Source organism: Acomys minous, assembly GCF_964271855.1.
Source record: "Acomys minous genome assembly, chromosome: 9".
NCBI classification, from domain to species: Eukaryota; Metazoa; Chordata; class Mammalia; order Rodentia; family Muridae; genus Acomys; species Acomys minous.
In genome coordinates, this window is record NC_140490.1 from 37,449,502 (window position 1) to 37,476,759 (window position 27,258).

At 47.4% G+C, this 27,258-nt stretch overlaps 2 protein-coding genes across 3 annotated transcripts in view; one reads left to right on the forward strand and one right to left on the reverse strand.

The window, feature by feature from the left end:
* KLHL3 (kelch like family member 3) overlaps positions 1-27,258 on the forward strand; it is a 136,560-nt gene that overhangs the window by 86,662 nt on the left and 22,640 nt on the right. For both annotated transcript variants that reach the window (XM_084794555.1, XM_084794554.1), the window contains 2 exons: positions 11,900-12,016; positions 17,179-17,328. In XM_084794555.1, the coding sequence (XP_084650681.1) occupies positions 11,900-12,016; positions 17,179-17,328 (267 nt within the window). The remainder of the gene's footprint in view (positions 1-11,899; positions 12,017-17,178; positions 17,329-27,258) is intronic.
* Positions 4,345-4,752, reverse strand: LOC311604471 (large ribosomal subunit protein eL42-like). The gene has a single exon (XM_084794452.1). The coding sequence runs from the start codon at positions 4,707-4,709 to the stop codon at positions 4,389-4,391; it is 321 nt and encodes a 106-aa protein (XP_084650578.1). The 5' UTR covers positions 4,710-4,752; the 3' UTR covers positions 4,345-4,388.

Sequence of the window (27,258 nt, forward strand, 5' to 3'; positions counted from 1 at the left end):
AGGACCAGGGTTTGGTTCCCAGCACCCACATAGTGGCTCACAACATCTGTAACTCCAGTTCCAAGGAGTCTGATGTCCTTTCTTTCTTTCTTTCTTTCTTTCTTTCTTTCTTTCTTTCTTTCTTTCTTTCTTTCCTTCTTCCACCCTCCCTCCCTCTCTCCCTCCCTCTTCCCTCCCTCCCTCTGTCTCCCTTTTCCTTTCTTTCTATTCTTTTCCTCCTTTCTTTCTTTCTTTCTTTCTTTCTTTCTTTCTTTCTTTCTTTCTTTCTTTCTTTCTTTCTTTCTTTCTTTCCTTCCTTCCTTCCTTCCTTTCTTTCTTTCAACAAGTTCTTACTACGTGGCCCTGGCTGGCCTGGAGGATCTCCTTGCATGTCTGCACACCATGTGCATGCAGTACCTATGAAATCCAGCAGAGGGCACTGGATCCCCTGAAGCTGGAGTTACCTATGGCAGTGAACTGGCATGTCCCGGGTGCTGAGAAACCTGCTCAGGTTTGATGTAAGAGAAGCAACTGTTCTTAGCCACTGAGCCAAGTATTGCTGGAAGCAATGTAGCTTTAAAACTTCTGACAAGTGTTTGCTATGTGAATGTTAGTTCTTTATGTTTTGAGACTTGTGCCCCAGACATTATGATTCCTGTTTCCTGTAATTACACAGGCTGAAATAAGTGATCTCTGGCATATACAATAGCTCTTCCTTTCAACTTTGTTTCATAGTTTTTTTTTTAATGTATTTGAAGTAATGTTAGGGATCTTAAATTGAAATTCAGCTCTGTTCAGTCATAACAGCCATAGCAATCTCAACTGTGCTTATAACTACACAACCTGGGTTTGCCCAGATCTACACTCAAACAGTTACGTTAGCTATACTTTAGACTTACTTTCCCCCTGTAGCTCACAGGTTTCTTGTGAGTGCATTATAAAGTATAGCCAGGTTTCAGACATCAAAGTAGAAATTAACCCGCCCTTGGTGCAGTCAAGGAGACGTAGCCCTTTGCTGTCAGTGGCCAATGTATGCAGCAGCAGCTGGGTCAAGGTAGTTTGAGTTTTTGGAGCTAGAATGTTGCTAAAAATAAGCACCTTATCTCCTGCCGGAATATATCCACTTCGAGGTCCAAGGTGAGAGTTGTTTTCTAGACTGATATGAGGCTCTCAGGAGACAGTGAAAATTTTTTGCTGAATAAGTGAATAAAAGAGCCTTTCCCAGGCTTAGCATTTTCACTGGTTCAAGCAGATGACTTGTGTAGGATTTACCCTGTAGAGGTGTTTTAGGAAGGAAGGAAACATATGTGACATTACTTGGAGCACAGGAAATACTGTTCACCAAAAGACCCCACCAGTGCTGTGGTTAGAACCTCATTTGGCCACTGGTTGGATCAGTGGCTGACTCGGGTCCACCTCAGGGGATGCTGTGCCATGAGGATGTCAGCTGAGGGTAGACCTGGCCTAGGCCAGCTGACTGGCTTGATTTCAGGACCTCTTCATAGAAAAGACCAGGCATGTGGAGGTGGGGGTGGGATGGGTGGCACTAGAGGGCAGGCGGGGCATGGGCCGCTATTTAGTTTCTCTCTCCCCCACCAATTGCTTTTTTTTGTTGTTGTTGTTTAAAAGATTCCTGCTGCTTGGGCCTAGAGAGATGGCTTACAGGGTAAAATGCTCTTGTCCAGGCACGTTCAGATCTCAGAACACCTGTATCCAAGCTGGGCACAGCAGTGCGTGTCCATAACCCTGGTGCAGGGGGAGTGGAGACAGGAGGATCACAGGACCTTGCTGGCTGGGCATTCTAGCTGAAGCTAGGAGTTCCTGGTTCAGTGAGGCATCGAGCCTATCTCTAAAAGCAAATGGGAGGGTACTAAAAGGAGAAATGTGATTCCATTGTTTCTTCTCTATAGGTGCATGCACAGGTGAACACACTCCTACACATGTGCACGCACGCACACCATACACGCATACACAGACACACAGACACACACACATACACACCACACACACATGCACACATACACATGCACACACAGACACACAGATACACACACACCACATACACACACAGACATATACACACCATTCACACACAGACACACACACCCCGCATACACACAGACACACACGTACACACCACACACACACATGCACACACATGCACACACAGACACACAGACACACAGACACACACACCGCATACACACACAGACATATACATACCATTCACACACAGACACACACACCCCACATACACACAGACACACACGTACACACCACACACACATGCACACACAGACACACACAGACACACAGACACACACACACACACACCGCATACATACACACAGACACACACACATACCCCTTCCCACCCACATACACACACCTGTCAGAGCCGTACATTATCACTACTTCTTTGGGTAGACTTCCACACCTCTCCACAACATGACAGAGCCAACACAAAGACAAAGACCCTCCTGGGCTCTCTTACATGGTGGGTGTAGCGGGTCAAGTCTAAGCCTGTAAGCAATATGGTTGTTGCATTCCTCCGTCAGAGGCTCTGGCCATAGGTACCCTTGAAAGCACAAAGGCAGGACAGCAAAAAAAGGAAGAGAGATTTGTCAGCACCCCCTGAGTTCCAGTGCAGTGTGCCAGTGCGTTTCTGCGAGGCTCAGCAAATCAATCGGTGCCACTGAATCTTGGTTTCCTGCAGCTCAGTTATCCCATGCCAGCTTATGAAACATGAATGTGCTGACTGGATTGATGTCAGTCTGACACAAGCTAGGGTCATCTGGGAAGAGGGAAGCTCAACTGAGAAAATGCCCCCACCAGACTGGCCTGTGGGAGACTCTGTGGTATACTGTCTTGATTGGCGATTGATGAGGGAGGGCCCAGCTCACAGTGGATGGTGCCACCAGTTGGCAGGTGGTCCTGGGTGCTATAGAAAGCAGGCTGAGTGAGCTGTGGGGAGCAAGCCAAGAGGCAGTGATCATACAGGCTCCTACCTTGAGTTCCTCCCCTGACTTCTCTGGATGATGAGCTGTGAGCCGCGTCCCTTCCCTTCCCCAGCTGCTCATGGCTATGTGATTTATCTCAACATTGGAAACCCTGACTAGACAATGAGGCTTTCCATAGACAACCATCAATGGACACTGGTGGGGGAATTGCTTGCAGTTTAGACGTGGGTCAGAAAGAAGCTGGTTAAGTCTCTTAAGACTTATGTTTTCATGAGAACTCCAGGCTAGATTTTCTCTATATTATAAAAAATATGTGCTGTACTGCATTTCAAGGGCCTAACAGTGATATTTCATTTTCTGGGAGAAACTGGAGCAATGTCTCCAGGGTGTTAGTACTACATGGTCTTCTCTCTGAATTCCTGGGACCCAGGCTGCTGGTGTGGGATGCAGGCTGCTGGTGAGGGATGCAGGCTGCTAGAGAGGGATGCAGGCTGCTGGTGTGGGATGCAGGCTGCTGGTGAGGGATGCAGGCTACTGGTGAGGGATGCAGGCTGCTGGAGAGGGATGCAGGCTGCTGGTGTGGGATGCAGGCTGCTGGTGTGGGATGCAGGCTGCTGGTGAGGGATGCAGGCTGCTGATGTGGGATGAGGGCTGCTGGAGAGGGATGCAGGCTCCTGGTGTGGGATGCAGGCTGCTGTTGTGGGATGCAGGCTGCTGTTGTGGGATGCAGGCTGCTGGTGAGGGATGCAGGCTGCTGATGTGGGATGAGGGCTGCTGGTGTGGGATGCGGGCTCCTGGTGTGGGATGCAGGCTGCTGTTGTGGGATGCAGGCTGCTGTTGTGGGATGCAGGCTGCTGTTGTGGGATGCAGGCTGCTGTTGTGGGATGCAGGCTCCTGGTGTGGGATGCAGGCTGCTGTTGTGGGATGCAGGCTGCTGTTGTGGGATGCAGGCTGCTGGTGAGGGATGCAGGCTGCTGGTGTGGGATGAGGGCTGCTGGTGTGGGATGAGGGCTGCTGGTGTGGGACACAGGAGCTTGGTGTGGGATTCAGGCTGCTGGTGAGGGACTTGGGCTGCTGGTGTGGGGCACAAGCTGCTGGTGAGGGATGCAGGCTGCAGGTGAGGGATGCAGGCTCTAGAGCCTTGGCTGGCAGGCTGGACTTGATTTCCATGAAGACATTACCTTATGTGACCGAGCAGGTGAACCTTACTGCTTAGGGTCATCTGTTGGAAGCCCTGCTGTGCTCTGAGGTCTGTGGCCTGAGACAGTGATCTCATCCCCTTAGCATTGTTTTTTGATGTTGTTAATATGTGTTAGTTATATTTAATAATAACTTTCGTTATGGCATTTTCATACATTTTTTTTTCTTGAACTCTTTCCCAAAACACCAACTGCAATGAAATGAAGTGAGTCAAAGCTCATGACGTATTGTCTTCATAACAACATCACCTTAGAACTGGATCACTTGGCCCTTTCTCTTCTTATCGCCTCCCAGTTCAAAATGCGTGCATCTCTTAATAGCCAGCATCCTCTTAGATCTGCAGTTGGGCTCAACACACTCCAGTCTCAGCACAATCTTCTTTGTAGTTTTTGCCTTTTTGTGGAAAATAGGCTTAGTCTGCCCACCATAGCCACTCTGTTTCCTGTCATAACGCTGCTTTCCCTGAGCATATAAAGAATCCTTGCCCTTCTTGTACTGTGTCACTTTGTGGGGCTGGTGCTTGCCACATTCCTTGCACAATGTCCGGCGGGTCTTAGGAACATTCACCATGTTGGCGGGAGCGTTATCGGCTAAGAAAGCTCATACATGTTTTATAACATATTTCAATAACATTCACTCCTCTGTAACCCTCTCTTGTCCCCTCACATTCCCACTGATCTTCTTCCTCTTCCCAACTGGTAATCCTACTGTGTGTGTGAGAGAGAGATGGGGGGAGGGGGAGGGAATATGTGTGTGTGTGTGAGAGAGGGAGGGAGGGAGGAGGAGAGTGAGAGGGAGGGAGAGAGAGTGTGTGTGTGTGTGAGAGAGAGAGCAAGAGAGAGACAGAGGGAGGGATAGAGGGAGGAAGGTATGGAGGGAGGAGAGGGAGAGGGAGAGAGAGGAGAGAGAGAGAGAGAGAGAGAGAGAGAGAGAGAGAGAGAGAGAGAGAGAGAGAGAGACTCAGTGAGTTTTATGAGGGTTGTTCACAGGTGAATGGGTGAGGACTTTCTTATAGGAGTGCAGGCTCCTTGCCAGTGGCTGCACCACTGAAGAAAATGCCCACGAACCATTAACTGTATATAAATCATCATGAGCCCCTCCTCAAATAGTTGTGTGCAGATCCTGTACGTGTAATCGCAGTGCTATGAGTGTACGAGTGCAGCAGCCATGTCATACCTCGATGTAGGTATAAGAGTTCATCTATTTTAACTTGGCCTCAATCTTGCTATGTAGCAAGGATAGCCTTGAATTCTGGATCACTCTGTCTCCACCCTCTGAGTGCTGAGACTACAGGTGCACCATGTGCCTGGTCTATGCAGTGTTGGGGATGGAATCTAGGACTACTTGTTGCTAGGCAAACACTGTACCAATCAAGCTATAGTAGCCCCTGTGCTGTTGGTTTAACCATTACTGATGCTCACAGTGACTTGCATGACAGACAACCAAAGCTCATGCAGCAACCGAATGCATAAGCAACAGAGCCGTGTGAGTGGAGACAGGGCGTTTGTCTCTGCTCCTCTGCGCTGTGCCACTCTGTCAGAGGATACAGAGACAAGCCACTCTAGCCATTCCTGTCCAAGAACTCTGTGGTGCGCAGGTAGACCAAAAGCCTGTGCCCAGAATATCTGGACCAAAGAGGTAGTTTGTGATGGTCCGTGCTCATAGAGAATACCTGGAAATATTTTATCCCAGATTGCTGACCAGGACAGCAGAATATAAACCAGCAGATATAAATGCAGTGTATCTCAATATTAAAAAAAAAAAATCAAACACAGGAAAAACCAACTAGGAAGAGCTGTGGTCTCTTAACCAGGTTTCATCTAAAATCCAAGCAGAAGTGGCCCATGGCTTTCTAAAGTAATTTAAGCTTGTTGTACAAAAATATGAATGCTAGTAAATTCAATAATAAAAGGGAACTTTTGATTAAAACTACAAACGAAACTGGCTTTTAGAGACATTAGGAACATTTTTTCAAATCATTTAACAATATCTAAATGACATTCCAAGATTTAGACAAACTTACCTAGTCTATGTGAAAATTAATCTTGAGATACCAATGGGGCAGAGTGACTTTTTTTTTCTTTTTTTATAATTTATTTATTTATTATTATGTATACACTGCTCTGCTTGCATGTACTCCTGCAAGCCAGAAGAGGGTGCCATATCACATTACAGATGGTTATGAGCCACCATATGGTTGCTGGGAATTGAACTCAGGACCTTTGGAAGAGCAGGTGGCGCTCTTAACCACTGAGCCATCTCTCCAGCTCCCCAGAGTGACTTTTTAAAGGGCTATATAACAACTTCCTATCAGAGCAACGTGAAGAAAAACAAGGAGAAGAATGGAGAGAGCAACCTGGCCTGGAAGACACCCCCACCCCCACTCACAGTCCCCCACCCACACCCACAGTTACTCACAGTTACCCACAGTTACTCACAGTTACCCACATAGTTACCCACACAGTCACTCACACAGTCACCCATACCCACAGTCACCCACACAGTCACCCACACAGTCACCCACACAGTCACTCACACAGTCACCCATACCCACAGTCACCTACACAGTTACCCACAGTTACTCACACAGTCACCCACACAGTTACTCATACCCACAGTCACCCACACTGTCACCCACACAGTCACCCACACAGTCACCCACACAGTTACCCACACCCACAGTTATCTACACAGTTACCCACGCTGACTTTGCCACTGCGTAAAGGTGGTGCAGGGGAGTGGCGCGACAAGAGTTCACTATGGATGGTTAGTTGTTTACAAAGACATGAAAAGTAAATCTCCACACTGTTCCCTTGTACTGTCTACCTTGTGGTGTACTGCTCTGTAGGGCGCCCAGGAATCCTGCTACACTCTGTCCAGTTTTAGGTTGACTTCCTTAAGGAAAACAAAATTAACCCATTGCTTAAAAACATCCTCAAAATGGCTTATTGAGAGTGGGAGGATTAATTTTCACCAGGGGTAAGCTCCTCAATTGGTTTTCCAGCACCAAGTGGTCAGCCCTGAAATCACAGATGTACAAGCCACACTAAACGGATACAGTAGATTGTATATGTGTATATAATATATGTGTAAGTATATATATGCATATATATTAACAGAAAGAGGCCATCAATTTGAAAGGGAGGAGGGAAAAGGAAGGGAGAAAATGATGGAAATATATTTTAATTAATAAAAAACTAAGAAAAGAAAACCTGGCCAGTCTTATTTCAGAGGCTCCCAATTTAAAAGCGTGGCAGTAGGCTTTGCAAATGCCCTTGCCCTGTGTCTGTCCTGGGGTGATGTCCTGGGTTAGTGTGGAGGGCTATAATTAGCGTTACAGCCTTCAGGACTTGGCTCCCAGCTCCGTAGCTGGCTCAAGGTTCCCGGCTGTCGGGCCTGAGATACACTAGTGCACAGCACTCAAACGTAGGGTTTTGGCTTCGAAGTCCAATGGCACCTGGGGCTCCTCCCCTGTGGTAGTGTGGCTTTGCGAACTTGTTACTCTAAGTCTGTTTGACCATCTCTAAAACATGAGTCATGACACCTCTGTGTGGAATAAATGAGGTTATGCATGTAAGCTGTTATTGGTCAAAATCCTCCAATCCTGATTAACAAATCAGATCCACGGGCAGGAACCTAGTTTTTTCTTTGATATTGTTTAATTAACTTCTAGTTCCTATTGTGAGAATCACTTTACCAAGGTATGAAACTGCCTAGTGGTCTTGAATTCTTTTTTGTTTGTCTGTTTTGTTTTATTATTTGCTTTGCTTTGTTTATTATTTTTTTTATTTTTTATTTTTTTGAGATAGGGTTTCTCTGTGTAACCTTGGCTGTCCTGGACTCACTTTGTAGACCAGGCTGGCCTTGAACTCACAGAGATCCACCTGCCTCTGCCTCCCTGAGTGGTGGGATGACAGGTGTGAGCCATGGTGCCTGGCTTCATTGTTCATTTTGAAAGCTAGCATCAGCACCCACTACCCCGACCCCCCTTTACTTGAGGTAGTCACGTCCAGCCTGACTTGGCTGCCTGTGTAACCAAACTGGGGGTGGGGAGCCAGCCAGTGTTTCTGGCCAGGGCTTATTAGGCCAGGCCCTAGAACAATAGAAACTATGCCTCAGCTCCTTTGCTCCTATAGCATCCAAGAAAGTGGCTCGGCAGCGTAAGTCAGTGAGGAATGGCTCTGTTTCTTTGGGACAAGACCCCAGGTGTGGGCAGCTGAGTGTTCCATCGGGGAACCCCATGAAATGTTGTCATCCAGGAAGCATCCTCCATCCCTTTGCTGAAGCCTTGGGTCTCTGCTTAGCTTCTACTGCATAAAGGATTTAATCTTCCCTGTTCTGGGCAGATTGAGTATCTCAGGCGCTGTGCCGTGTGACTCTCATCTCTGCTGAACACAGAGCAGCCAGGAGTCTGAATGACCGTGGCACTGTTCCAGTGAAATTTTATTTACAAAACAGGTGCAGGCTGGATTTGGCCTGTGTGCTGTACTTTGCCAAGCCCGGCTAGCGGACACTTGAGAGGCAGTTGAGACTCATGGGAAACAGGAACACCACAGCTGTGGGTTTGAGGGGACCACACACCTGCCTCTTTGCAGGTCTGGACTGAACAAGTCAGTAAAGGGCGTGGACTCAGTTGGCTTACCATGAGGACTCAGGAGGATGACGTCTGTGAGGCCTTCATGGGTTAGCTGTTGGGGATGGCTCCAAGTCCACTCAGGGCTAAAGCTATTTGGATGTTTATTTGCTGGCTTGCTTTCAAGCATGAAGCCCAAACGAAAGAGCTATGCGGTCTTTGCGGAGGTTGGTGCTGTTGCTGTGGATTTCACAGTTGAGTAGGTAAACAGCAGCAGAGCGGAGTTGGCTAGGCTGGTCCAGCCCACGGCGAGATAACGTCAAATAACAGCAGCCGTGGGTTTCCACCTTTTAAAGCAAAGATTGTGCGGCTCGGTGGGGAGAGCAGGAACCGTGGCTCAGCTCTCGCTACCCAAGGCCCTTGTTCCTCGGCGAAGCTTTGTCACGCAGCCACCGCTGTCACACTGTACGGCACGGGGGCATGAGACAGATGGTGCAGGTCTCATTCCTGTAGAAGTTCACAGTCAGGGAGAAGGGAGTAAGAAGAGGTGTGGGTAAGCATGCAAGGCAGGAGGGGAGGCGACAGCCCACCACCTCCCTCCCTCCAAGACGCCAGCTCTCCTCCCAACCCTCCTTTCTGCTCCAGCCTGGCCTGGTGCCACTGCCTCCTCACAGGCTTCCTCTGAACCCACTCACTCACTCGTTCACTGACAAGAGTGTCTGAGTGCATATTATGCACAGGAAGCACTGCTGGTGTCAAAGGGACAGAACTGCCAAGTTTATGACTTAAAACACGCAGGAAGGATTCCTGTGATATTTGTGTACTTACGGTTAACATACAGCTTATGACATTCAGAAACAAAAAACACTGGACACGTGTGCCGTTCATTTTCTTGAGTTCTGTCCTGTTCTGTTTTGTTTTTGTTTTTTAAAATGAAATTCTTGGCTGGAGAGACGGCTCAGTGGTTGATTGGGAGCACTGACTGCTCTGGTAGGGGACCTGGGTTTGAGTCCCAGCATCCACAAAGTGGCTTACAGCCATCTGTAACTCCAGTTCCAAGGGAGACGATGCCCTCTTCTTACCTCTGTGGTTATCTGCACTCCCGCGGATAACACACAAATAAAAATAAATCTTAAAAAAAAAAAAATACAAGTTTAATGGGTAGGTGTGGTAGTACATGCCTTAAACTTGTCTGTAGTTTTCTGTAGTTCAAGGCCGGCTTGGTCTATGCAGGACAGCCAGGACTACACAGAGAGGCCTTGTCTCAAAAACCAAAACCAAAAAACACAAACCAAACCAAAACAACAACAACAACAACAAACCTCAAGACAAACAAAAAACTTAAAAAAAAACCATATTTATCCTGATCTAGGTAATAAATTTAGTAAGCAGGTTGTATCTGTCAGAGTGTGCCTTGTAAGGAATGTCACCCGTAGCATGACTCTGAGAATGGAATTCTTGTTCCACAGGCAACTTTTGATGTTAACATTCCCTGATGACCTTCGCTGAGTCCGTTCCTATAGTGGTGCTTGCAAAAATAGTTTTCTTAATTCTGTCATTCTCCTACACTTAATGTTATAGCCAGGTTTTGTTTGTTTGTTTTGTTTTGTTTTGTTTTTAACAGAAGAGTCCTTCTTTTACTTCCTGAAGTGTCCGTGGCTCCTGGATCCGAATTTTATTTACTGTGCTAGGATCTTTTACTGTATTTTGAGAAGTAAGATTGTTTGACATTGAGGTAGAGTTTGGAAAACACTGGAATATACTTGTTGGGTATACAATTTGATTAACTTTAAAGAGGTCACTGGATCCCCTGGAACTAGAGATGGCTGTGAGCTGCCATGTGGGTGCTGGGACTTGAACCCGAGTCCTTGTAAGCACAAGTGCTCTTAACCGCTGAGCTCTCTCTCCAGCCCATTTTATTCTCTTTAACAGCAAAGCCAATTTTTCACCAGTGGTCTTCAGGTTGTTTTTAAAAAAAATATATATTTTATTAATTTATTCATATTACATCTCAATTGTTATCCCATCCCTTCTATCCTCCCATTCCTCCCTCCCTCCCATTCTCCCCTTACTCCCCTCCCCTATGACTGTGACTGAGGGGGACCTCCTCCCCCTGTATATGCTCATAAAGGTTGTTCTTTTTAGACTTCCCACTGTGTTAATGCCGCAGCTGACACCTCAGACACATGCTCTTGCCCACATGAGTGATCCTTTTGGCAAGCTTTTGCTCTAGAAGGGGTATTTTTTGACCAAATATGTCAAATATTTTGACCAAATATTTTTTGACGTCACATATGTCCAGCTGTACTGGCTCTGCCACACCCCCCGCGCCCCCTCCAAAGGTAAATGTATCCACTTCCATTAAGATGACTGGTTGGCTCAGCCTCTCAGGTCTGGATTTTGCCAGTCTGTGTGCGCAGTGCTGTGGAATTTGATTTTGGACTTAACCCCTGTGCAAAGCAAAACCGCAGCCTCTCCTTTGGGTCCCAGGTTCGCCAGCTTTGATTTGCACAGCAGTGCAATCTTTCCTCAAAAGAGAAGAAAGATGTTTTGTCTTCTGGCATTCAATGTCACTTTCATCATCATAGCCACTTCAGGCAGTGGGTAACCTTGCCAGCATTCTATATTATCTGGGGATTAAATGAGGGAGGAAACTGCCCCCCCCCAGGACTTCTCTCCCCCTCCCCCAGGACTTCTTCCCTCCCCCCCCCCCCCCAGAACTTACATATCTAGTTTACAGTTACAACTCTGCCTTTTTTGCTTGTTCGGTTAGGTTCAGTTTTTGGTTTTGTTTTGTTTTCAAGACAGGGTTTCTCTGTGCAGCCTTGGCTGTCCTGGAATGGAATTGTAGACCAGGCTGGCCTCGAACTCACAGAGATCCTCCTGCTTCTTGCTTCCTGAGTGCTGGGATTACAGGTGTGCACCATCACGCCTGGCACCACTTTGCATTTCTATCCTAAATGACTGACCATCAGAACTTACTTTAGTATGACCCATGACTGCACATGTGGCGTGGCAGGCTTATCATTTTCCATGTGTGTTCTCTGAGAGGCCATCTCTTTTTATTTCATCCTAAATATCAAGTCTTAGATTATGTCCCTGTGTGGATGACTGGCAACCTTTTTTTTTTTCCTTCCTGGTTTGTGACTTGAGGCGGTGGCTTTCAAGCATTCTCTTTTCTTCCCAGGTGTTTGAAGCTGTGATTTCATGGATCAATTATGAGAAGGAGACTCGCTTAGACCACATGGCAAAGCTGATGGAGCACGTCCGGCTCCCTCTCTTACCGAGGGATTACCTGGTCCAGGTCAGTGTTTGCAAGTCCGCCCGCCCGGCTGGAGGAGCACAGAGGCCACTCTGGCCGGGAGGTGTAGCTGAGGCATTTCCTGAGTCTCGGGGAGGGATGGAGGTTGTCAGCTCCCTGTGCTGAGTGGGAAGTGTGGCTGTGGAATGTGAAGATTTGAGCAGGGGATGTGGACTTTCTGTCAAGGCTCTGCCCAGCAGCTTTAGTTACCAGCCTTACTGTCTCTCGGTCAGATGGGGCAGTAGATCTAAGAAGAGCTGTTGTAGGGACCAAGGAACCCTGAGATCTGGGCCAGCAGTCAGGAGGAGCCGGCATGAGCTGGTTTTCCCTTGGAAAAACAGAGAAAGAAGAATCATTCCTTTGATGCCTCCATGTTCCCTTTCTGCTGTGATCTTAGGCAACACGAAGTCCAGGTCAGGCGTGAAAACCAGCTCTTCATACATGCATAGGGTGCAGAGTCTACTTCCTCTGAGAGAAAGAGAAATTAAGGACTCTGTGGTTTAATCCTTATAACTGCCCTCTGAGGCAGTGATTGTGGGCTTCTTGATGTCAGCCCTCTTTCCACATGGCTCTGAAGCACACAGTTCTGTGACCTGCCACCTTTAATAACCTCTGTCTTGTTTACACACGGGATGGTTTATTTTGTGCAGTAAATGGCGTTGGACATTCTTGCAAATGTTCCAATGTGTGGCTTTAAGTCTCCTGGTGTGTGATGCCTTTTACAGGTGCTTAGGAATATCCCAGAAGCCCATGGAGTGCTGCCACCTGGTGGCCACAGGTCTCCTCCTCTCATCTGCCTGAGTTACCAGTGTTACTGTCCACCCCTTTCTGTCCTCATGGAAACTGACCAGCTGGAATGGGTGGGTGCCCAAGGGACTGGGTTCCGCAGAAAGCTAAGGAAGCTTCTGAGGCTCCCATAATGGAAACTTACCAATGACATGGGCTCATTCTGGTTTACCCCAGGAAAGTCAGGTTTGGGTACGGAAAGAGGGTCAGAGATGATGGCCTGAGAAAGTTATGACCCTCTGTTAAAAAGGAGCGTTATCAATCAGGCCTCATGAGGTGGACTCCCCTAGGACAGGGCACTTACTTATCATTTATTTGGCCTTGAAACTTAAAGTATGATGAAGATATTTATATACTTGGGGGTGCTTTTCTAATCAACCACTCTACCTCCCAAGTAAATGAGACAGAGGCTTCTAAGGTTTATTAATAAGCTTCAAGCACCATAGCTGGTCAGTTATCCATTTACACTAATCCTCTATGCTAATCTTGCTATTTCCTAGCCATGTGTTAGTCACCATGTTGGTCCCGCCTGGGCTGTTTCTCTTCCATCAGGCCACGTACTTTCGCTCTCTTTCTCTTTCTTCTTCTCTCTGCCTTCCTCTCTCCCTACCTTGTGAAGCCTACCTGAGGCCCCAAGACTAGGAATGGAAGCTTTGCCTACTCTCTCACCCAGCTATAGGCTGTCCAGATTTTTTATTAACCAGTCAGAGACAATTGGGGAGCAAAGTTTACACAACATTGATCAATGTGCGTGATCAATGTGCTCTTGTCTGGACTGTAACCAGATCTCAGGGCCAGACGTCAGCATTAGAATACACAGAACAGCAGACTAACCCCCAACACGTCTCCATTTTTGTCTAAAGAAAAAGACTTTTTCTCTTACAATAATTAACTATATACAGTAAGAACAATTATGAAACAACTGTGAAAACTTATCATGTAAGAATCACATTCACAATGTCTAGTCCATTTGTATTTGAAAACTTAGGAGAAAGTACTCTACTATCTGTCCTATCTTGGTGAGTTCAGAGTTTTGTACTTAAATCATTTTCTGTCATAGCTTGCATTTATCAATCTAAAAATCTACTTAGACCCAAAAATATAATTTTAAAACATATTCTTAAATCCTAAACAACTCAAGCTTAATTGTGAGACTATAACTATCTAGTCTTCGAACCCACCAGAGATCTCAGAAGGCTAAGGATTACCTGAGTAAACAGGGAGTGCAGAGCAAACAGCTTCCTAAATATAGAAATGACAGAGGCAGCTGGCTGCTTGGACAGTTGCTCACGTTTTCTCTGCTATGTTGGAGCATCATCTTCAGTCTCTGGCACAGTATACGACAGACCCTTTGTGAAGCAGGAATTATGAAGGATTGCCTGCCTGGTCTTGATAAAGCTCAGCAGTCAACTTCCCTGCACAGTTTTCTTAAGTTTGGACAGCACGTTCTCTGCAGCTGAAGCAAGGGCAGTTTCTTGCCCCATGGCTAGCTTGCTGCACTTGAAACAAACTCCACATGGAGGTTCTTATTTGCCCATTATCTTCTTTGAAGTACAGTGGGGGTGATGCCAAGAGCTGACATGTATCACTGTCAAAAAAAGCTCATTGTTAATAGAACATCTTAAATGTCATATTCTGTGGATCTCCGAGGTTTTTAAAGACCATCTATTTATTTATAGTATATCTGAACAGGTTAACATGGCTCACTGGTGGTGTACTTTTAAACAACTATTTTTATTTTGGGCTCCTTATATCTTTTTCTCCCTACTCCACCCCAATCCCTTCCAACACCCCAATACCAGGTAGGGGAGAAGGAAGCTAGTGGGGAGAGGGGGCATAGATTTCCGTACCTGCTTCCTGATGTTTAGGGTCGCCAAGTTCCTTGGTGCAAGTCCAACCTTCATTCAGAATATTTCCAACTTTTTCTCATCAAACTGCATCAACAGCAACCAGGAGCAGCAGGGAGGAATCACCAGCAGCCTTCTTTTTTCTCAGAGCCCCCGGTCTTTCAGTCTCTCTCTCTCTGAGTCTCTCTCTCTCTCTCTGGGTCTGGGTCTGGCTTTTATCCCCACTGACAAAGACCACACTCTCCACACGAGGTAGTTCCTAGCTGACAAACATCACATGCCTTCTCAGGAGGCAGTTATCAGCTGTGGACAAACTGGAGCAGTTCCCATATCCTACACCTGGGATTAAAACAAAAACATGTTAACATATAAACCAAAACTTCCACAACACTCACTTCCAGCTGCTTACTATTTGTTCAACCTAGGAAACATTTCTCATGTCTCAGCCAGTCTCAGAGCTGTTCCCATGGAGAGGGATCAGTTCTAATGTTTCCTGTTTTGTTGGTCTTCTTGATTTCTTTCTTCCTGCTTGTAGCCAAGATCTTCAGGAGGGCTCCCCTGGTCATATCTAATTTTTATTAATCTTGATGGAATCCATACTTTCTCTTTTCTGGTGGAAACATATGCAAAGCCTTTTCCCCAGTGTAACACATTTCCTTCCCTCCATTTGGAAGTTAGGACATCCATGGGCTGACCTAATTCAACAGTCCTTTTTAAAATCCAGGTTTTTGTTTTGTTTTGTTTTTGTTTTTTTTTGTTTTTGGTTTATTTGAAGCTATGTTACTTGTCTTATTGATATTTTAAAAATTTAAAGTCAATGAATCATTATTTAATCTATCTCTGGGAGATCTCATGTTTTCCTTCTGTTCTATGGAAGTTGTCTTTGAAGTCCTATTAAATTTCTCCATAATTGCTTGTCCTGTAGGATTGTAAGAAATACCTGTAACATGTTCTATATATCACAATGTCTAAAAAATGGTTGTATTTTATTGGATACATACATTGAAGCATGGTCAGCTTCAGTTTGTAAAGACATTTCTAAGGTAGCCGCCATCTCTAATAAATGTATAATCTCAGAATCCCCTTTTTTCAGAATTCAAGGCAAAAGCCCATTGGGATTCTGAATAGGAATCTGTGACATGGTGCACAGTTTTTAGTTTTCCAAACTCTGTAAAATGAACCATGGAAGGTATTGTATGACATTTCTCCAAGGTAACATTATTAAACAGAATCTGTATTTTTAATTCAGTGTATAGACCTTTATCTAGTAATTGATCCTTTACAACATAAAGATAACATCTAGTCTTACGACGGTCATAGCTGAACCTTCTTTATTCAGCATCTTCACGGACTGCCTTCTGTAATTCCCTTAGGCCTTTGTGGACCTCTCTCATCTGGAACCAAGTTTTTGTTTTTGTTTTTTTGCGGTTACTCTAGCAGCCTTCAGTCTTCACAGTTACTAACAGTTACCCAGCTCTTAGCAGGCATTTAAAAAACAGCATGCAAACGTATACCATGTAATTCTGTGATAAAACATATGGCATGCTCTTGATAGCCTTGATCATTCTTGTTATAAGTTTGTTTTATATGTGAGTGCTTTGCCTGCATGAGCGTCTGTGTACCATGTGTGTATGGCGCTCATGAAGGCTGGAAAAGGGCACTGGATTCCCTGGAGTTACAGACAGTTGTGAGCCACCTAATGGGTGCTGGGAATGGGACCCGGGTCCTTTGGGAGAGCCGCCAGTGCTCAGGCCTCATTCCGGGCACTCTTAAGTGCACAGCTCAGTGGCATTAGTGTCCCTCTGCACACCATCGCCATGTGTGCTTCTGAAGCCTGCTTATCTGTAGCTGAACCCACGAGCACTAACTCCCAGGGGGCTTCTACCTCAAGGGACCAGCTGCCTGAGCATCGATAGCCTCACCCCACTTTCTCTTGAATCCTAAACATTTATGATTTGTCCCAACCTAGTTCCATCCCCAGCTGGGAGGGTGAGAGAAACCCAGATTGTGTCTGGGGGGGGGAAAAAGAGGCTTCCGGAGGCAAAGGCCTTGCTTCATCAACCCACCTTTCCTGCCAGCTCCAAAGCCGCCAGAAGATGATGGCCCCAGCTGTGTGTTCATTCCTCGGGACTGATGGGGCCCAGGAGACACCTGGCTGGGCCTTCCCTCTACATGGCTGGCTCGAGGGCTCAGCAATTCCAGTTCCTCACTCGGCAGCTGAGCTTGACTGGCTCAGGTTAGGAGCCGTGTAGTGTTCATCAGTGTCTTCCTCTGAGCTAGCGCCTCAAAACCAAACTACGGGGTTTGTGCCTGTGATACACCCATTTTATAGATGAGGAAATTGAGGATCAGGGCTCCATCCTATGGGGTGGAACAGGGACTTTGTGTTCATAACTCCATGAGTCTGAGATGGTGTGGTAGAGAAGGCGATGAGTGAGAGAGAGTTGAGAATGACCCAGCCTGGGGAGAGCCTAGGGAACCATGGTCCCGCTCTGCTGTGGGGGTCACCTGTGGACTCTTACCCCCCCCCAGACAGTGGAGGAGGAAGCTTTGATAAAGAATAACAACACCTGTAAGGATTTCCTCATCGAAGCCATGAAGTACCACCTGCTGCCCATGGACCAGCGGCTCTTGATCAAGAACCCCAGGACCAAGCCCCGGACTCCAGTCAGCCTGCCCAAGGTAAACCCCAGCTCGGCCTCTGCCAAGGCTAGCACTGTCCACCCGGCCCTTTCACTTCAGCCCCAGCTCTTTCTGGGTCACGGTTGCATTTGTGACCCGAGAGAGAGATCTGTTGGGTCCTTGTGAATTTGTTAGTACCTCTGCCTGCTGAGAACGGGCTTTGCTTAGACATGCAGGGTGGCCACAGCTGTGTCAGGGAGCTTTGGGCACAGGTGGGCTCTTCCCTCTCCTCTCATTCCACACCATGCTGTGTGTGCTGTTTCCAGAGAGGCAGCGCCCCCCCTGGCCTGCTGTACTGCAGGAGTCCAGGACAGTCCCAGTCTGATGCCTTTCCTCACTCCTGGGAAGGGATATGTCAGCCGGGGCTGACAGAGCAGACACCAGGCCTCACAGACAGTGGAGCAGGGTGGGAAGTGGGGTAATGAAAATCCTGCGAAATGGAGGAGGGGCCCGAAGAGAGGAAGGTGCTAGGGGTTCCCGGGTAGCCAGAGGGATGCTGATCTGTCTGGTCTTCATGAGAGCATCAGTAAGATGAGGCGTGTGGCTCTGGTAGTCCCTCAGGCTTGGCAGGAGTTTTTCCACTCTCCTAACATATGGATGTGGGTGGGGTAGGTGGGAAAGTCTCAGTCAATCCCCGCCTGCTGGGAAGGGGGGCAGGAATGAGTCACATTGCCCATTGACTACACAGCAGGGTGTTACCAGAAAGTGTTTAGACTCTACTGTGCCATGGTCCTCCCTCACTCCTTCTCCTCCTCCTTCCATCTCCGCTGACTACTGCTCTCCTCCTTGCCTGCTGCTTCTGGGAAGGTCTTGTTGCTGGAGAAACAGGTCATTGCCCAATGCCGACCACTTGATTTCTCTGAGATTGGCAGCCCCTAGCCCTCTGGATCATGCGGGGTATGGTGGATGCAGTGTGCTCATATGTCACAAAACTTTCAGATAGTGCAAAGCAGCTTGGTCTTTATGAAGTCCCTATCACGTGTCAGGCACCCGGCTGAGGGGATGGGGCTGTCTTTACTGTTGATATGATGAAACGTCATGACCAGCTGCAGCGTGGGGAAGAATGGGCTTGTGTGGTTTGTGCTTCCAAATTGTGGTCCGTTGTCAAAGGACGTCAGGACAGGAACCCAAGCAGGGCAGGAACCTGGAGCAGGAGCTGACGCAGAGGCCATGGAGGGGTGCTGCTCCCTGGCTTGCTCCTCATGGCTTGCTCAGCCTGCTTTCTTGACCACCAGTCCAGGGATGGCACCATCCCCGTGGGCTGGGCCCTCCCCCATCAATCACTAGTTAAGTGATTACAGGCTTGCCTACAGCCAGGTCTTATGGATACATTTTCTCAACTGAGGTGCCCTTTTCTCAGATGACTCCAGATGTGCCAGGTTGACCTAAACTAGCCAGCGCAGGCGTGTTTTACATATACGCCAGAGCTTTCAACACCGTGCTTATAAACTTTAGTTCTACAAAGGGAACCGAGGGTCACAGAAGTTCTGTGACTTTCCCAAGTGTCAGCACAGACAGCGTGAGGGACCCACTGTTGGAATCCACTCCCTGAATGGCACCTAATGCTGTGCAAACCTGGGCGTGATGGCTGCTCCTGCCACCCAAGTCTGTTCAGGGGGAAGGCGCAAGAACTGGCCCCTTAACGTCATTCAGTGTCCTTTCTTTCATGGAGACATTAAATGGAAGCATTTTATTTTTATTTTATTTTACTTTTCTCTGTGTATGTGTATGTAGTATGTACCTTGTTTGTGTGTATGTGTGTGTGTGCGTGTGCGTGTGCGTGTGTGTGTGCACGTGTGTGAACCACTTGCTGGAGTTTGTTCTCTCCTTCCACAATGTGGGACCCTGGGATTGAACTCCAGTTGTTAAAACTTGGTGGCAAGTACCTTTTCCCGTTGAGCCATCTTACCGGCCCTTCTTGTAGTTTTAAAATGAAGAAAATTGTATTTCTTTTACCATAGAAATGTAACTTTCTTGTATATTAATAAGACTACACTGTGACTTAGAAATAAAGTAAAAGTCACCTGGAGCCACTGCTCCTCCCTTGGTGGGTTCTCTTTTCACCAACATCTCTGTACATTTATCCATGAATGACTGAAAATGAACATTTTTATGTATCGTCTGTAAGGCCTGAAACACATCTCTGCACCCACTTAACCAAATGCTATAAATGACGGGTCTGGGCCAAGTCAGCATTTAAACTGTAATGGCTACAAAGTGCTTTGATGTTTTTCTGTACCACGTGTATTTCACAATCCTCAATTGATAGTCTTTGGAATAATTCTATTTTTAATATTGTAAATATATCTGTGTCAAATATTCTTTATTAAATGACATTTTTGTTTGTGTCTCTTTAATCTTGAGTGATAGTAATCTTGGTTTCATGTCATTATTTGTATTTCTTTTTGGAGAAATGCTCTGTTTATATCTTTCGTCCCTGTCTTTAATGAAATGCACGTTTTTATTGGTAGTTCTTAAGGGCCTTTTCTATATTGAAGGCATTAGGCCTTGGTGTATGCACATTATTTTAGTTTTCAGTTTTCCTTTGAAGCTGTTGATGATAGTTCTTCCAGCTTTTTGTTTTCTCAGTAGTATCTTTGGAAGAGTGAAATTTATAAAATTAGTTATTTCTATTGACAAGAAAAGTTGTGTATGTTTACCATGTATGTTTTGATTTAAAACATTTTAAAGTACTTATACATTGTAGAATGGCAAGATGAGCAAGCCAACATGTATTATGACCACATGTGCTTATTTTTTATGGCTACATCATTTAAATTTTACTCTCAGTGATTTTCAACAATGTAGCATTTTATCAACTGTGGCCACCATGCTGTCAGGAGAGCTCTTTTTTTTGTTTTGTTTTGTTTTTCAAGACAGGGTTTCTCTGTGTAGCCTTGGCTGTTCTGGACTCACTTTGTGGACCAGCTGGCTTTAAACTCACAGCGAGTGGCCTGCCTCTGCCTCCCGAGTGCTGGGATTAAAGGCGTGGGCCACGATTCCTGGCGTCAGCAGAGCTCTTGATTAGCCTTTCTACATGTAGTGGAAGCTTTGTACCCTTTGACAATTCCCTAGCCACCTTCCCCTCCCTCTGCCTAACTACTCTGCTCCCCTTTTCTCTGGGTTTGCCTGCTTTAGACTCTGCATGCAGGTGAGAGATGCCTTTCTGTGCCTGGCTTATTTTCCTTGATGTTGAGTCTGTGGGCTTTAAATAGTTTACAAATGACAAGATTTTCTCCCTTTTTTAGGCTGAGTAGTATCACACCATGTTGTGTTACATCGTCTCTTGTCCTATTGTCATAGTCACAGGCTGAGGCCTCAGCCATTGGACAAGACTGTAGTCTCCATCAGAGCGGCGGTGTCTTTTGACAGATTGCTATCATGTACTTTGGATAGATCTGTGGCAGTGGGATTGCTGGGTCACATGTCAGAGCTGTGTTTGACTTTCTAAGGAGCCCCCATACTGTTTTACAAAGTATCTATGTTAGGGAGAGCAGGTGCCCGAAAGTTTGTTTGTTTCTTTTTCTGTTGTTATTTATTTTGAGTTTTACCTGGGGGTGAGGAGCAGTTTTTTCTGTAAGTTTGAAGCTTTATATTTAAGTCTATGGTTCATTTTCAGAAGATTTTGAAAATACTCTATATGAAATAAGGATCATATAGCTGATTTATTTGGTATATGAGTACCTAGCTGTGGCATACCACACGTTGGAAGGATCTTCCCCTCCCCAGCCCTTGCCCCTTTAGCTGTAAGCACAGACTGTATATGTTCAGGTCTGTTTCTGGGCTCCATCTTGTACCATCCCTCTGCCCTATGCAAGTGTCACGTGGCTTTGCTCACTGACTTCCAAGTCCCGAGGTACTACTGATGCCTCAGCTTTGTTCTTGGACATGGCTTTGCTAATTTCAGAGTCAGCTCATTAATTCTCCATGAAAAGCTGTGGGAATCACTGGGCTTGGATTCCATCTCTAGATTAATGGTGTGTGTATGTGTGTGTGTGTGTGTGTGTGTGTGTGTGTGTGTGTGTGTGTGTGTGTGTGATGGAGGAGGCGGGGTGGTATCTGACAGGTTTGTTCCTGTCTATGTGGCCCACTGCCTTCTCTCTCAGTGATGTTTGAGCTTGTCCGCCTACGGCTTTTACCTGCTTGTTGTCAGACTTATTTATGGGTATTTTTGATTTTGATATAATTATAAATGTTCTTTTTTCTGTGGGTTTATATGGGGCAGGGAGGGTTCTCGTGAGTGATAGGTACTTTAAAAGAAGTAATGATGTGGGGTTTAGCACTGACCACTTGTCACACCTCTCATTTGTTTTCTGTGGTCTTCAGCATCCACACATGTGTTTTTGCATGGCTGTAGTAAGGATGTGTGCCTTACTTTATAGAATATTTGGTTCGGCCCTCAAAACCATCCAGCTCTAAGTGAACCTAGCCACCATTCCCAGGAGACTAGAAGACACTTGGATTAAACAAACAAATCCTGGGCCCCAACCTGCACTTGCCTGTAAACTGTCTCATAGGAATTGGTTCACTCAGTGACCTTCCACAGTTGCCCACTGCTGGGTAGGTTGTAGACACACAAAGACTGGCAGCTGTCCATTCGTCAAGAGACTCCAAGTGAAGGGAGGGGAGTCAGGTATACACGGCATTATTTGATGTAACGGAGGGATGCCCAGGGTGCCTGTGCACCATGGAGTAGAATAGAAGAAGCTCTCTGCTGGGCCAGTGTCGAGCTGAGGGTAAATGCAGTCAGTCTGTGGAGCTCACCCCTGTGCCCTGGCTCCCGCCCTCACCCTCTGATTGCAGCTCAGGGTGATGGGCGCTTTGTATCTTGCTCCTCCTTAGGTCACTGTTCTTGTCACTGGAAGCATCCATGATGACACAATACTGCTTACATAGCAGTTACTGGGCTGCCTCTCAGCATTTTATCCTGAGCATTAAACGCCTGTTATCTCATTTTGGTCTTCATGGGGCTGGAGGCTCTGCTGGCGGAGAACCCTGAGCGCCAGGAGGGTTGAGGGACTCATCCAGGGCTTTCCAGCTGGCCCGCAGCAGTGCAAAGGATGACAGTCCTTACAGCGATAACAGCAGCGGGTCTCAGTCACCAAGCACAAGAACCTAGCACCGGGCTAAGTTCTCTCCTGTTACTACCTCAGAGAATTTCTGCGATTGGAATTGCCCGCCGTTTTGAAGATAGGGAGATTGACTCTTAGGCTATGTCACCTACTTGCTATGGATCATGTATTATCAGTTTCCCTATTCCAAGTTGCCATTATCTCGCTGGCTTAACAACAGCTATTGACTGTCTTGCAGTTTCTGAGGGTAGGTGTCCCAGGGTGGCTTAAGCCGGACTGTGTCAGCTCTGGTCTCTCAAAAAGCCAAGCTGGTGGTCAGGGTGACAGCCACTTAAAGGTTTATCTAGGGAAGGCCTCATGCACGGGCTGCCAGCAGATTTCCGTCTCTTGCTTCATGGGCCTCAGTGCAAGGAACGCGCCTCTCCAGTGAGGGACTCTGACACGTGAGAGCCAGGGGGCCACACTCAAGGCAGAGCCTTGCTGTAACCTCATCGCGGAAGCACCCCATCCCTTTTGCCGTTTTCTTTGACAGACACAGATCACTAAGGCACATGTGAGGGGTAGGGAGTCAACTCCATGCCTGAGGAGGAGGAGGAGGATCAGAAGATGTCAGCGCTGTCTTTGAAGTACAGCCGGAGGGCGGGTGGGCTGAGATTTAAGCTGAGGGTGAGGAGCTGGAGAGTTGAGCTCCAAACTGTTCTATGGCATGGCCTCTACACTCTACAGAACCTTCTACCTCAGTCCTCTGCGGGAAGACTCTCTGAGATGGCAAGAGACTTTGCGAATGATCAAGGACACAGAGGAAGCGGAGGTCCTTGGGTTACTTGGAGGAACCAATAGGGAATTCCAAGGGCAGACTGGTTTGGCTGTCACAATTTCAGCTCAGGCAGGCTTTCTGATACAGCAAACTTGGAGCGAGGGAGGGAGGTTAGCACCCTGTCAGTATTTCTCAGCGCTGACTGTCTGCTAGAGAAAGAAACCAGCTTCCCTGAGATAGCTTCAGAGGGTGACAAGAGTGTGTTCCTGAGCTGGGGACAGGCAGACCATCCTGACACATTCCAGCAGGGACAGCTGATATCATCTTGGCTCCCAAACCTTTGGCGCCCAGCCCTCTCCCCGAGGCTGGGTTGCTATGGGCAACCAGAGACTGTCTCTCAGTCCTAGAGCCTGCCTGCGTTACCCAGCTTCACAGATGGAAGCAGCAGGAAAAAAAAAAAATCAGGTTCCAAGAGGTTCAAAGGAGAACCTCTGAGAACGTACCGATCACAACGCTGTTCTGTGATTCCAGCTCAGTGGGCACCTCTTTCCACCCCTTTTGAAGTGATCCAAAAAGTCATTTAGCATGGGCATAGGCAGGGCATGGCGACCTGCTCCTGAGTTGGACTGTTCTGCTCTCAGATAAAAACTGTTGGGAGAGGAGGCTGCTGGCACCTATTTAGGGTGACCTCCCCCCCCTCCCCCCCTGGCCCAGGAGCCTTGATTGACACTGCTTCTCTTCCATCCTGTCCCACGCCCCATCGAACACCCTGGGATCCTGAAAACCCTCACCTCGGCCCATTGTTTATACTCCTCATTCTTTCGTTCAAGGCTCGTGTATTTTTCTTTTCTATGTTTTCTTTCTTTCTTTCTTTCTTTTTTAAAAAAATTATTTATTATGTATACAGTGTTCTGCCTGCATGTATAACTGCAGGCCAGAAGAGGGCACCAGATCTCATTGAAGATGGTTGTGAGCCACCATACGGTTGCTGGGAACTGAACTCATGACCTTTGGATGGGCAGCCAGTGCTCTTAGCCTCCGAGCCATCTCTCCAGCCCTCTTTTCTGCATCTTTAATAGTCTCTTTTAGCAAAGTCTTCAAGCATCAATAATGATACCTTGTGTTAACCTTCAGAAGACTGCGGGCATGTCCACCTACAGACACTGTGTGAAAAACACCCTGTTTTTCAGATGACCCAGGTGCTGAAAATGAGGCCCAGCCAGGTTGAACATCTTGTCTGCGGTCAACATCTGACTCCTAATGCATTCACACTGTGCCAAGATGTGTCTGACCCCCACAGTGCCCATTGCCTTTCTAATCTGGGCTTTGCTCTCCCACTGTCTGGTTGTTAGACCCCCTACGGTTTCTAAATCTTGCCATCAGCTCTTGCCAGGGGAACCTGTTGCTTAGGAACCTGCATGGACCAGTCTTCTCTACTGGACACACTTTCTTCGGATGAAATTTTTGGTGTTAGCCCTGCGGCCCCACGCACCAGGGTAAGAGAGACTCACTTCCTGCCCTGGCCCGAGGGACCGACTGGCTGGGCCTGCCTTCTGCCCAGCTCACCTGTCATGGAAGAGTCTGGACACACTCTGCTCTTGCACAGCCCAGGAAGGCCCCTTGGCCTGAGTGGAGATCCCCTGTGGCCAGGACTAGAGTCTTGATCCATGCGTGGTTACCAGTTGCTCCGGTGCGTGCGTTCCTGTGGCCTTTCTCCTGGAAGCAGGATGGCGGATGTGAAAGACATGTGTTTTAAAACTCATTATGCTGGCTGTTCCCATTCTAAGAAACCAGGCACCACTTCCACTAAAATAACCGTCCATTTGACCGTCCATAGTGACAGTGTTTTCCTTGGGTTGTGCCTAGTGACCATCCCTGTCATGGTGGAGTTCAGTTCTCCCATGTTGCCCATGTTCAGTCAGCCGGAAATCTCCATGAACAGAACTGCAGCGCTTTTCACAGCGACCACTGAGACCTGGGGTCATGACACCAGGGTACCCAAGACTCTCGAGTACGTAGCAGGTTTTAGGAGGATTGCGCGGCAGTCAGCTAGCATGATCGTTAGCCCAGGATCAGTTCCTTATGACCCTGCATACCCATCCTTACCCAGGGTCACCTCAGTGGACAAGTTACTATTGCTGGGCGTGATGGGATGGGATGGATGTGTCTGTACTTCCACTAGGCTGAGGCAGGAGGATTGCTTGTCTAAAAGTTCAGGGCTAACCTACATGACAGTGAGACAGTTAATGCAGGCTTTAGGGAAGTTTATGGACACACCGAGAGCCTTTAGAGCAGGGCCTCTCAACCGTCCTGACGCTGCAGCCCTTTAATACAGCTCCTCGTGTCATAGTGACCCCCCAACCATAAAGTTATTTTCATTGCTACTTCAGTACTGTACTTTTGATAGTTATGAATCGTAATGTAACCATCTTGTATTTTCCAGTGGTCCCGGGTGACCTCTGTGAAGGAAGGGTCATCCAAAGGAGGTTGAGAACCACTGCTGTAGGGCTACCCTAGAGGAGGGAGGTGAAATTTGCCAAGAAGCTGAGATCATTAGCAACCCCTACCCCTCACTCCACGGATCTGCCCACCCACGGCTGCCATTTAAACAGGATGTGGTGTGAAGAAATGTACGATTTGACTTTTCTTTGAGAACAGTTCTGCTGACCCAAACCAAGGGTTCTGAACAGAGGCTTGCAGGAAAGGCACATGAAGACTCAGTCTGGGAGCACTGCAGTGAAGTCAGTCTGTGGTCTGGGAGCACTGAAGTGAGGCTAGGTCTGTGGTTTGGGAGCACTACAGTGAGGCCAGGCCTGTGGTCTAGGAGTACTGCAGCGAGGTCTGTCTGTGGTCTGGGAGCATTGCAGCAAGGCCAGGCCTGTAGTCTGGGAGCACTGCAGTGAAGTCAGTCTGTGGTCTGGGAGCATTGCAGCAAGGCCAGGCCTGTGGTCTGGGAGCACTACAGCGAGGCCAGGCCTGTGGTCTGGGAGCACTACAGCGAGGTCTGTCTGTGGTCTGGGAGCACTACAGCGAGGTCAGGCCTGTGGTCTGGGAGCACTACAGCGAGGCCAGGCCTGTGGTCTGGGAGCACTACAGTGAGGTCTGTCTGTGGTCTGGGAGCACTAAAGCGAGGGCTGTCTGTGGTCTGGGAGCACTACAGCGAGGTCAGTCTGTGATCTGGGAGCATTGTAGTGAGGTCAGGCCTGTGGTCTGAGAGCACTGTAGGGAGGTCAGGCCTGGGTGTCTTGGTTTGCTCTGGAAGAGATTAGAGGTCAGAACAGACCCCTGAGCTTTGAGGACCTTGTGACCCACATTGGATCACGGACACTGTGGACTGGTTCTAAAGAGCCGTGACCAACGATATGGGTAGTGGGAGTCTGGCATCCTGGCTGTGCTTGTGTAATGGTTGGCCCATTGGGATTTTATTCTCCCGAGGTTTGCCCTTCTTCCAGAGCACATGGTATAGATGACCCCCGCCCCATCCACTCTTCAGTAACACAGAGTGAGGAAGTAGAAAACTGTGATAAGTCAGTGTGGCAGAAGTGGTTAATGGCACATCAAGAAGTCCCTCGAGGCCAAGGGTTAAAAATGTGCTTCTCAATGTTTGCTTCTATGGCAGAGGCTCTTGGACCTCCCAGGAGTGTGTTAGAAATGGATTTCCAGCCAAACTCTGGACCTCCTGAATCGGAAACTTGAGGCGGGCCCAGAAATTCATGTTTTTGCAACCCTGGAGTTTGAGGACTGTGAGGTGGATAGGACAGGGTTCGGGCGGAGCTCAACCCGGGGCTTGTGTTGGCTAGCTGACACGTTCCCATTCCCTGCCTCGTAAGAAGGGTGTTGAAATGCCAGGAAGGGGCCAATGTTACCATGATGGGGGCAGGGAGAGGTGGCCCAAGTTTATCACACCATGCAGACTATCGTTATTGTTGACATTTTGATCCTTACGTATTAATAGCGTGTACAACTGTTCTGAGAGTGTGGATGCCACAGTGGTACTGCAGTTCATCACATAGCCAGAACATGCCTTTGGTTTGGCCACTCCCAGCAGCAAGAAATACATATGAATTGCTATCCAAAACGTACATTTTAAATGTGTATAAC